The following is a 12,299-nucleotide window of genomic DNA, read 5'->3' on the forward strand; positions in this document are numbered from 1 at the left end:
TTAAATCTGAGTTTTTTTATTTTAAACTAAGTTTGAATTTGAATTAAGTTTAAACTAGAGTTTAAACCAGCTTATATCAAGTTTAAGACATAAAATATCATTAATTTTTCATATTGAAACATATTATAATGAATGATAATATTTTTTTTAATTAAGTCAGAGTTTTTTTTTAGTTTAAACTAAGTTTAAACTTATAATAAATTGTGTAAAATCATATTAAATCAAATTTTTAAAAGTTGTAAATATTCTTCCATTCAGATTGAAAATATAATATTTTTTTAACTAAACTAACTTTAACTACAGTTATAATTTTCTATAACTAAAGTTTAAGCTAGCTTACTTCAAGTTTAAGACATAAGGAGTAGTTATTATGTCATATTTAAATATTTTATACTGATTTGTAGTATTCTAGTTAGTTAAACATATGTTTTCTTAGTTTAAACTATGTTTAAGCTTACAAAAATATTTTTAAAAATCATTTTATTAAATAATCTTTTGAAAGGTTTTAATTATGGCATTTAGATATTAATTATACTCATTTTCTTACGTAAACTAACTTGAACTACCGTTAAAATTAGCTTTAACTAAAGTTTAAACCATCTGAAACCAAGTTTAAGATATAAATAGTATTTTATTTATAATTTTTAAATATTTTTGCCTGCAAAAGTTGGTAGATGGAAAACGTTTGAAAATGTGTAACTATTTCACCATTCTACATTAAACTGTACTCATCTTATTATTGAAAAAAAGCTTAAACTAGAGATTTAATTACCTTAAGACATAATAAGTATTTTACAGACAAAGCTCCGTATAACTAATGATATAATGTCTTTCCTGTTTGTTAAACTGAAAAAATCGTTTTATCGAACTAGAATTATTTATGTAAATTTTATGAAAAAAATATGAATTAAAAATGTAATCACAATACATTTTGTGGTTTAATTTAACTACAACTTAGTGATAGCAAAAATAATGTGTCAAAACGTTCAATATTAAGATTAATAATCGGTTTTTTTTATCTAAACTAAATTTAGGTTTTAAAGAAGATGTGTTAGAACATTTTGTTGGACAAAAATAGGAATTTTTTCTTAATTTTTCCATTCCATTTTAAATTTTACACAATTTGTTAGTTAAACGAGCTTACATTTTAGTTTAACCTGAGTTTAAACTACATATAATAATTGGAGTTTATGAAACAAAATGTTTTTAATTTATCATATTTAAATATTGGTTATATTCGGATTAATTAACACAAAGTTTTCTTAGTTTAAACTAAGTTTAAATTTTAAAATAATTTTATAAAAATAATCACCCTAACTATGAAAGAAATTTTAAAGTTAATTTTTGTTAAAGTCGATTTTATTTTAAAATAGAACTTCTTGTTTATTTGAAACAAATAAGAGAGCTATATTCGGCTGTGCCGAATCTTATATACCCTTCACCGAATTATACTTCAAAATAAAAATTTTAAATATTTTTAAGTAAACAAAATTTATTTTTTTTTCAAAGTTGTTTTTTTAATTTATTGGAAAACATTTTTTTTTCGAATTGTTTTTCAAAAATTTTTTTATTTCGATTTTTTTTGGATTTTTACTATTTAGCGAAAAAAAACTTTTGTTATAAAAAATTCGAGTTCAAAAATATTTTTTCCGATTTTGACCCAAAAATTAAAAAAACAAAATTTACATAAAAGTTTAAAACAAAAAGCTTTATTTTGGAAATAATAAAACAACATTTTAAATTATATTTGAAATTTGTTTTATGGTACGAAATTTAAAATAATAGTCAGCTTTATGGACTTAAAATCATCTTTAAGGCTTTTGTAGTTAGGCTGAATTATTTTAAAATTTGTCTAAAACAAATAATTCAACCATTTTAGTTTACCATTTTACTTTTATCTGTTATTTTACAAAATTCTGTGACTTAAATTAGCTAAAACTTGAATTTAAACCTTTATAACCAAGTTTAAGACACAAAATATTATTTATTTGTCATCTTTAAATATATTTAGTGAATTTTTAATGTTCGCCTTATTTAATTTGAATTTCTTTGTCTATAAACTTTGCAAAAACAATCTATTAGATTTCTTTTCCATTCAACTTTCCTTAAACTATCTAAAACTTAAGTTTAACTAAACTTTAATTTAACCCAAGTTTAAACTAACTTGAACTGGGTTTAAGTAATTTGAAGCAGCATATTTAACTGCAAATTTTCTGTTTTCTTTTCCATTCAACTTTCCTTAAACTATCTAAAACTTAAGTTTAACTAAACTTTAATTTAACCCAAGTTTAAACCAACTTGAACTGGGTTTAAGTAATTTGAAGCAGCATATTTAACTGCAAGTTTATGTAGTTTAATCTGAATTTGAAAATTAATATCCTGGTGCCGAATTATCGCATACGATATCGGGTAAAATTTATTGTGATTTTCTAATTTGATTATTGCTTTCTATATCGATCATGCCCCTGCTAAGTAAGTCACATGTTCTCAAACAAAAATTTAATATTCAACTTACCGCCGTTTCCAATTCCTTAGCCGAAGCATTTATCCGTATATCGCGATGTGTATCCTGGCCCATAATTTTTGTTTTTATTATATAAAAATCAATATTATTATAAAATTCTAAGGGTCGCTTCCAGCGTATGGTTAACGAGTCTTGCGAATGACATGTTAAATTCACAATAATCGGTGCACTGGGTCCCGCCACATCGGTGCGTTGCAGTATTTTATCCGAGGATTCACCTTCGTTTTTGGTGGTGAAGGCATTGACTTTAATGCGGTATTCAGTGAAGGGTTCTGCAAAAAAACAAATATGGAATAAAGAAACAAGTTTTAGAATGAAAATAAATATACAATTTTTTTTTGAAAAGAATCTCTAACTTGGTTTCTTTTATAGAGATTCTATACTTCTACATCTCTTGTTTTAACCATAATTTAAACCAAGTTTATAGAAAATTTAAACCGCCTCGAAGAAACTCTTTGATTTCATAGTAAAATAAACTGTGTTACTGTTTTTTTATTATTAATTATTACAAGTTTTTGTTGTTGTTTAAGCCGATAATTCAACATATTTGTATTGTTTTCTGGTTAAAATCCACTGCAGCCTTATTACGTTAGGTTAATCAGTTAAAAGCCTTAATTGCATTAAATTTTCATATTTAATAATTTTGTAAACCAGGGTCCCCCACCAGTGACCGTAATGCAGAAAAATAACAACAAAAATATGTTTTGTTTTATTTTATATTTTTAATACAAACAATTTTTAATTATAAAAGCATTTAAGACAACAACAAAAAAACTGAAAAACGCCACCAACAACATTTTGTTTATGGAAGTATTTGTATTTGTGTGTTGGTGTGTTATCCTGAAAGCTTCACTTGTTTTCACATAAATACTAAATGTTGTTGAACATCATGGTGTAGAGAGATGGTGATAGTAGTGGCAGTTGCAGTTGCAGTTGTTATTGTTGCAAATATTTATGTAGTTAAACTACATACAAACATTTTAACAGCCTTGTTTAATATGGCTCCTTTTCTCTTAACGTCCGTTGGTTCGTTCGTTCCTTTCGACGTTTGACAACAATTGGCCACAATGGCCAATGACAGCAAAATGGTTTGGTCAAAATTAATAACAGATAATATAAGCGTAATGAAATGTCAAAGGATAAAATGGCCAAAAGAACATTGTTGCTGGTGGTGGTGGCGCTGTGCTTGTTTGTATGCTTGCTTAAGTATTAATGTATTAGTGTGTTTAATATCCACAATGAACGGGAATGGGGTGACCAGGGACAAAAAGAATTTGTTAAAAGCTACTGTCTTTATATGTAAATAAATATTGATTCCAACTAAATTCTACCATTGTAATCTGTTCTTTGCCATCAATTGCAGCCTTGGCCCAGTTATTTGCTTTTAAGCTTGCTTAGGTTTCGATTTGCTTTCTCCAGATGTTAGCGGATCTATCTCATTCTCTACTGCCTTGGTGATTTCATTCAATTGTCATCTTAACTATGCCATTGAGGGTTCTTGTCATAATCACAATCATACAACATGTGAGCTCTGAAATCGGATTGTTCATACCGAAGTTCGGATGACAGTGAGTGGAATAGTGTGGCGAGCATGAGCCAGTATCTTATGGGTCGATTATGTATGGTAACCGAACTTCAGTTGCGCTGTCAGAGGCAACCACAAATTTCTGATTGCCAATTTGGCAATCGAGTCGCTATAACATAAGGAGTATTCACTTGTTGCCTTTCTCGATATTGGAGGAGCTTTTAACAATGTCAGGCCCGATGCCATCCTATCTGCGATTTACGAACTTTGGATTGATCTATGTGTACGCCGGCTAGTCGGAAAGATACTCGGTTATAAGTAGAGTCATATGTGCTACCCTAGGTGGCATAAGTGTTTCAAAAGTTGTGGTGTACTATCATCACTTCTGTGGAGTCTGGCTATGAGTACCCAGTTGGTCCGGATGGACAACAGAAGGATCAAAACAGTCACATATGCTGACGATGTTGCAGTATTAATATCTGGTCAATTTCTGGATACAATATCTAGTTATATGGAATCGACATTAAGTACACTGAGTGAGTGGAGTATTTCGAGTGGTTATCTTCACTAGTAGGTATCAGATCGATGACTTTAGATCACCTAGACTGAATGGAATCAGTCTTGAGATCAGGGATAATGCAAAGTACCTTGACATTATTCTACATAAAAGATAATCCTAGAACCCAAATATTCAGAACAGGATTAATAAGGCCTATGTTGCCATCTACTCCTGTGAAAGGGCAATTAGAGTATTGGTGTGGTGGCACGCCTTGGTTAATGCTACTCACCGGAAGGCTGTTGAAAGAATTCGTAGGACTGTCGCTATACTGGTCTACTATTTTGAACTGGTTACCAGTTCATTTCATGGTGATACAAATGGCTCTCAACTCTGCTGTGGTCTTTGGTCTGGTAAAGACCATGGGCACTCTAAAATACTGAACTACTACGGGCACATACATAGTAATGTCGATTACTGCATCGCAATACCTTTTTTCAATAGGCATTTCCATATTATAATCCCGAATAGGGATTTATGTCAGCGCGGACTTTTCCCCCCAGACGATGTCATAAGGATATATACTGATGGCTCAAAAAGGGGCAGTAGGGTCGGTGGAGTTTTCTTTATTGATAACTTTGGGATAAAATCCTACTTCACCTACCTAATTTCTGTACGACTCTTGCTATATACTGATAGCAAGGCGACCGTTTACGCTATAACTGAAGAATGCCGGGTATCACTTAATGAGATAGCGAGACATTATAGGATAATGCCTGGACACGATGGAAATCAGGATAATTGTATAGCAGATGAATTGGCATTGGATGATGAATGATGATGCGATCGACCCCTTTTCTGGTATTTCCCTTGTTAGATGCAAGATGGCTGTACAGCAGAAACTATATGAAACTGCACAAAACAGGTGGACCAATGAGCCATCCTGTGTTATAACGAGGGCTACTTGGCTGGTATATGATGCCAGCAGGACGAATCTACGTATGAAATTTCGTCGTGATCAAATAAGGCTAATTGTTTCCTTCATTACAGGACATTGTTTAATTGGGCATACGGCACAATGAATACTGTAGGCGCTGTCATAATGAAGAAGAGGAGGAGACGATGTCTCACCTATTCTTCCAATTCCCGGCTCTGATAAACCAGAATTTCATTCCTATCATGCTTTAATGAGTTATCAAGGATGAGTCTTAGACGAATCTACTCTTTCATCAGGTTGGTTGGTTTAACTTGTAGACAACGGACGTATAATAAATACCCTGCTGTTTACCACATGGCTATCAACATGTGATCAGTTTTGAATGGACCCAAGTGAGCTGCTTGAAGAGTAGCTGCCCATGGAACCTAACCTAACCTAACCTAACCGACCATTATTTACCATTGGTAATAAGATTATGTCTCTCCTTGTCATCCTTGTTTGTTATTCGTGCGAGCAAATGCTTGCGAAGTTCAGAAGTTTTTGATAATATGCCATGTTATCTTAGAGCTAAGATGGAGATCTGCATTATGGAGTTAAGTTTTGATATTGTCCAGGAACAGGTTTAGCATTCAAGGTTATGCGCTACCAATATCGTTACTTTCTTATTACACCAATGCAGAAGTTAGTGCTTGCGAATAAGCTGTAATACATTTACAACATGAAAACGTAGCAGTCGGACCATATTTGCAATTGTTGGTTCAAAGTTTATATTTTTATATTTATGGGGTCCTTCAGTTGATATGCCTTGTAGCGATTATTCCATATCTCTACCCCTGTTATCTCGCCGAGCATTGCGTTTAACCACACGATCCATAGACGAATATTGGGTCTGCAATTGTGATCTCGAGGTTGCTTTTGTAGCGGTTCTCAGTATACTTTTTTCACCGATGAGGTTACTAAGGGTAATTGCGAATAAGTAACCATTCATCTTAATAATGGCTTGAAAATTACTTTAAAGGTCTGTTTCTATATGTCAAGCGATAAATTAGTCTATTTGTTTTAAGCTTGCTGTGCTAAAGGTAATTTCAAATAAGTTTACATTTATGACCATTTATCACTGATCTAATAATTCCATTGAATAATCACCCCTATCGCGAATCAATATTTCACATGAAATATATTCCCATTTCCTTTTTTCATTCATCAACTTTGTTCACGTGAAAAAATTTCCCTTGTTGTGAAATTTTTAGATGGAATTTTGTAAACAATAAACAGCTATTACGAACAAAATCAACTATTGTGAATGTAAAGTTCATCGTGATATTCCCGATAGCAATTTTCCCTTCGAGGGAAATGAATATTTCATGGGAACAAAATTTCACATGTTATTGCCGATAGGGGTGAATAACACAAAATCTGTTTTATTTCGAACATTAATCATTTTCCTGCTACTTTAGTTATTAAAGGTCATTTGTATGCTTTGTCCTTTAACACCTGTTCGCATTGTTGGTGTTTTTTTAAGCCCGATAGAACTTTAAATAGAAAAATAATACAAAACATGGCAGTAACATTTGAAAATGATTTCGGGTAATGGCCACCACCGCTGCAGTTCTTGACGAAGCGCAATTTGAACGTCCTATTTTGGGCCATTTTGTGGACTACATCACACTCGGATGTCAACCATATTTTCAAAAAAAAAAATCATTGATCATGGTGCGGTAATGATCTCCATTGATCGTAACGCGAGCTCCGGCATCATTTTTGAAGAAATGAGGTCCGATGAGGTCCGTGTAAACCGCACTAAACGGTGCATTTTCCTGGATGTAATGGAGTCTGTAGGATCTGTTTTGGATTTTTGGATAATTTGGTAGCGTTGTTCTAGCTTCAAGCTGTTCATGATGATTTGCCAGAGTATACTGATCATAAATTTAAAAAAAATTATCGCAGTATGACACGCAGAGGGATTTTGGTTTCAAAAGCCCCATTTTTCCACGACTCAATTTCAAAAATCAAATGATGCAGTTTTGTAGAGAAATGTTGAAAAATGAAATATGCACTTATAAAATGTGGGGATATCATAAACCGTTATGAAGATCAGCCCAAATCTAAAAGCCTCTAAAAATTACTTTATTTTTGATTTTCCATGGAAAAAAAGTCAGGCTGTTATTTTAATAAATCGAAAGTTCTACGAAGTTTTGGGAACACGATGAAAATTTAAAATTTTTGGTCGAATAATAAACGAAATATCAAAAAATCTTATCTATGTATGGGTTTCATGGGCGAAACTTGGCAAGCGTTCTTTTTTATACCCTTCACCTTCCTGATAAGTTTGTCATTCCATTTGTAATTTCTAAATTTTTCATTTCCGACACTATAAAGTATATATATTCTGGATCATTATAGATAGCGGAGTCGATTAAGCCATGACCGTCTGTCAGTCTGACCGTCTGTCTGCTGAAATCAATTTTCTGAAGACCCCAGATATCTGCGGGATCCAAATCTTCAATAATTCTGTCAGACATGCTTTCGAGAAGTTTGCTATTTAAAATCAGCAAAATCGGTACATAAATAACGGAGATATGAGCAAAAAACCGGGACAACCTCGATTTTTGATTTATTTTTGATCTATATCTGGATTACTAAGTCATTAATATAGACAATATTGATATCTAATGATAGATATTTCAAAGTCCATTGCAACGATGTAGATAAGGCTATAGTAAGTTGGACCTACAATGGGTCAAAATCAGGAAAAATATTTTTTAACCCGAATTTTTTTGACATAAGTTAGTTTTAAAAAAAAATTTAAAAATTAAAAAAAAAATTTTTAAAAAAATTGAAAAACTATTAAAAAAAAAAATTCAATTTTGTTTACCTAAAAATATTTAAACAAATTTATTTTAAAGTATAATTTGGTGAAGGGTATATAAGATTCGGCACAGCCGAATATAGCTCTCTTACTTGTTTGTTTTGAAAATGTATGCACCAAATATCCAGACTTTTTCTTTGATAGGAAAAATTTTATGGGAAAAAACCAATTTGGATTGCATCGGAAGTGGGCGTTGGGCTTGGACGATTTTGATAAAATTTCATTTTATTTCCTATTTAGTCCATATAATTCTCGGTGCCAAATTTCAATGCTCTATGGCCACTCCTTATAAATTGTGCACACAAATGTATGAAGCCATCCGTCAGTGTGACAGTTCGTTTGACAGTTAACACTTTCATAAGTTCTATCGCTTTTAAAAAACACCCTTTGTTATGATATAACAAATTGAAATTGAGAAACAAATAATAAATCATCTGACTGCCTATATTAAAGGTCAAAGGGTCTTATGTGACCACTTCTGGCATGTGCCATTTTAATATCTAATCCGATCTTGTAGTATCAAAGGTCATAAATAACCTCTGGTATCCTTTGACTTTTAACACATATTTTGATTGAATAGTTAAACGGAAAATGTTTAGTTCTGAAAAGAGAATCAAACAATAAAGCATTTGACGGTCAGTTGAGATTTTAAAGGTCAATCTTGTAATATTTGATGTGATAATTACTGTGGATAATGAGAAACACATAACTGAGCTTTTTATGAACTTTGACCTTTAGTACATTTAGCTGACAGTTGATTTTATGTTGAAACATTTTCCTCTAGCTTTAATTTGAAGCTTTATCTCACTTGTAGTTAATTTGTTCTCTTTAGTTTCCGTTATAAATGTGGTCACCTCATTTTAAATATAAATAAAATTCGCCAGGATTGTCTTGTCATACTATAAATAAATGATATTATTGTGGCAATATCCGTCCTTTAAGCTGTACTATGGGGGCTGTATATAACTACTTAAATATTCCAATCTACATACATATATATGTATGTACTGAATATAGTATAGCAAAAACAACAATACTTATGAACAAATAATATTAATATAGTTATAGTAGTTCAGCATGTCATTATTATACTCTATTGTATTGTTTTCATATCAAACTGTATTGTGGGGCCAATATTATTAAAGACATCAAATTATATTAATATAAAGCAAAAAAAAAAAAACATAACACGAAAGGTTAATTATAATAATTAAATCAAAAGTCAAAAAGCACAAACAGAAAACAAAAATAACTCAATTCAATACCAATTACTTCAAATTTGTGCAGTTTTTCTTTATTGTGATGGTAATTATAATTGAAGCCAAAAATATACTTATTATTACATACAAGCAGTTTTTTTATATTGGTTTATTGGTTATTCTGACTGCTATACAATGGCTTTTGTTAAGAATAAATGAATAAATGTCTGGGTTTTTTCTTTTTACTTACTCAATTTTGGCAGCTCAAATGTAATGGCTGAATCTGCAGCATTACGTTTTACAATCTCCACGCCTGTTTGATTTTCATGTATATGGAAGACATGATAACCAGCAATTGCACCATTTTGATTTCTAGGTGGATGCCAAGACATCGTTATGCTTGTTGCCGTAACATCTAATACGGTGAGATTCTGAGGTTTACTTGGCACTAGAAATATATTTCAAAAAAAATAAAAGAAAATTATAATTTTGAATATTGTATTACAAAAAATAAGTATATGTAAGTAAGGCTTCTTTCTTGAGCATATTATAACTTATTTTAACAAATAAACTAAGAAAACATAGACATATTAATTTAATACCATGTCCTTTACATTGTCAATAAATATGTTGCATACTTTTCAGGGCAGACAAAGTGCCTTGAAATGAGAATTGTTAATATTTTTTAAGTAGGAATATTTGAATACTTTTTACAAGTTTAAAAACAAAATTTCAATACAAAATCAGTTTTATATATGTTTGATAACTTTAAAAATAGAAAATAAATAAGCCTTAATTTTCTAATAAGACTTTAAGTTTACATTTTATTTGGTTTAAATCGTTAAAGTAACTTTAATTGTTAAATCTTAAATAGCCTCTTAGGTTTTGAAGATAACTTTTTTTCACTATGAAATCAGTTTTTGCTTCCCCAACCTGTTTTTTTTTGTGAAAATCTGTTTTTTTATCGAAAAAATCTGTTTTTGTTTTTTGATCAAATAATCGGTTTTTTGGAGAATTTTTTGTTTGTTTTTACGGTTGTTAAAAAGTAAAGTTAACGCTAATTTTAGTAGCGGTATTTGGGAATTTGAGTGATAAAGTTTAAATCAGTTGACAAAGGTTTCAATTTATGACTTAAAAATGCTGGATTTTTATATTTTATTTTGAAACATTTGTACAATATTAATTTATTCAATGTTCAAATCACATCTTTATGGCAACATATGGATTCCGAGCCAAAAGAACTGCTCATGTTTTGAGGCCAAGAACGAATCAAGACAATATCGAATACTCTGTTCCAAAGAGAAGCAGAGAGAGAGCGTTCTTCATTGATCGAAACAAATAGTAGTCGAAAGGGCCAAGGTCATATTCTGGGTGTTTTTCGGCAAATAATCGCTTCAAACGAATCAGTTGCGTTCGGTATAGGTTTCCTGTAAGGTCTGGTCAGATTTCAGCAGCTCATATTGGATTGGACCCTTTTGCTCCCACCAAATACAGATAATTACCTTAATGCCATGGATATTTGGTTTTGGTGTTGTTGTTGTAGCAGCAGTGATTGCTGAGTTGACAGCCCTTGGCCGAGTGAAGTCGGGTCATTCCGGTGCGTAGAACCGGCTTTGGTGTCGCTTTGTCTGGGTGGCCGGGCTTCACATACGAACTCTCACGCTTCTGATTATCGTAATGGATCCATTTTTCATCGCAAGTAATTATTCGGTGCAAAACTGATTTTCTTTTATAGCGTTCAAGCATCATTTCGGACATGCAAAATCGTATTTCAATGTTTCTCGGCTTCAATTCGTATGGTCGCAAATTTCCCTGTTTCTGGATGAATCCTGCTGTTCGCAAACTTTTTGAAATTGCTGATTGAGTAGCTACCAATGATTTTGCAAGTTCTTGTTGAGTTTGACAACAATCTTCATGGAGTAATGCTTGTAATTCTTGGTCTTCAAGCTTTTTTTGTTGACCTGGGTGATCTTTGTTTTCCGTTTAAAAATCATCACTTCCGAACCGGACAAATAATCTCTTGCACATTAAAACCGATGAAACACATTCACCATTAGCTTGGATGAGCAATCGGTGTGTTTCAGCTGCACTTTTTTCAAATTAAACAAGTAAAGCAAAACCTCACGCAAAATTCGACATTTTCGAAGCAGAAAAAACTTTGTTGTTTATACTATAATCTTCAATTCAAAATGACATGTAAAATATTAAAAACAAAAACGATGTTTAAAAGATATGCCATCTATTCTAAATCCCACATTAGTAAGTCATATACCCAATAAAATTGGTTAATTTTTTGTTTAAAGTAAATCAAGTGTTATTTTTGAAGAATTTCGCTCATATCTCATGTATTTATGAAAGGAATTTTCCGATATTTTAGATATTAGGCAATTTCACGGTCAATAACGCGACAAGAAATCGTACATTTTTTTTTCTTGTTTCCAGTTTTCAATAGCTGTTTAGTAGCTCTATGTTTAGTGAAAAAGTTAGGTTGAATATTAGTAATAAACTTTGAATGTAGAACGTGACAAAAATATAACTCATTTTCGACTGCAGCTAGAAAAATGCAAAAATCCGCTAATTGGAAAAATGTAATGTGGGTTTCTGTTGTTAGTAGTCATGCAGAAATAGTTGCAATCGTTTTTTTTACAACTTTTAGTATGATTTAGTTCACTGAATTTATATCGCAACATATGTATATTCACGTCACGCTTGTAATAAGGTTAATGTTTGGTTTAAAGTAAATCAAGTG

General features: G+C 31.4%; 1 protein-coding gene across 1 annotated transcript in view; it reads right to left on the reverse strand.

Moving 5' to 3' along the window:
* The window catches only part of Ptp99A (Protein tyrosine phosphatase 99A), a 584,596-nt gene that overhangs the window by 53,067 nt on the left and 519,230 nt on the right, over positions 1-12,299 (reverse strand). The window contains exons 8-9 of the mRNA XM_065503698.1: positions 9,801-9,998; positions 2,516-2,796 (exon numbers count right to left, since the gene is read on the reverse strand). Coding sequence (XP_065359770.1) covers positions 2,516-2,796; positions 9,801-9,998 — 479 coding nt within the window. The remainder of the gene's footprint in view (positions 1-2,515; positions 2,797-9,800; positions 9,999-12,299) is intronic.

The sequence above is a fragment of the Calliphora vicina genome, chromosome 1, assembly GCF_958450345.1.
Source record: "Calliphora vicina chromosome 1, idCalVici1.1, whole genome shotgun sequence".
Lineage (NCBI taxonomy): Eukaryota > Metazoa > Arthropoda > Insecta > Diptera > Calliphoridae > Calliphora > Calliphora vicina.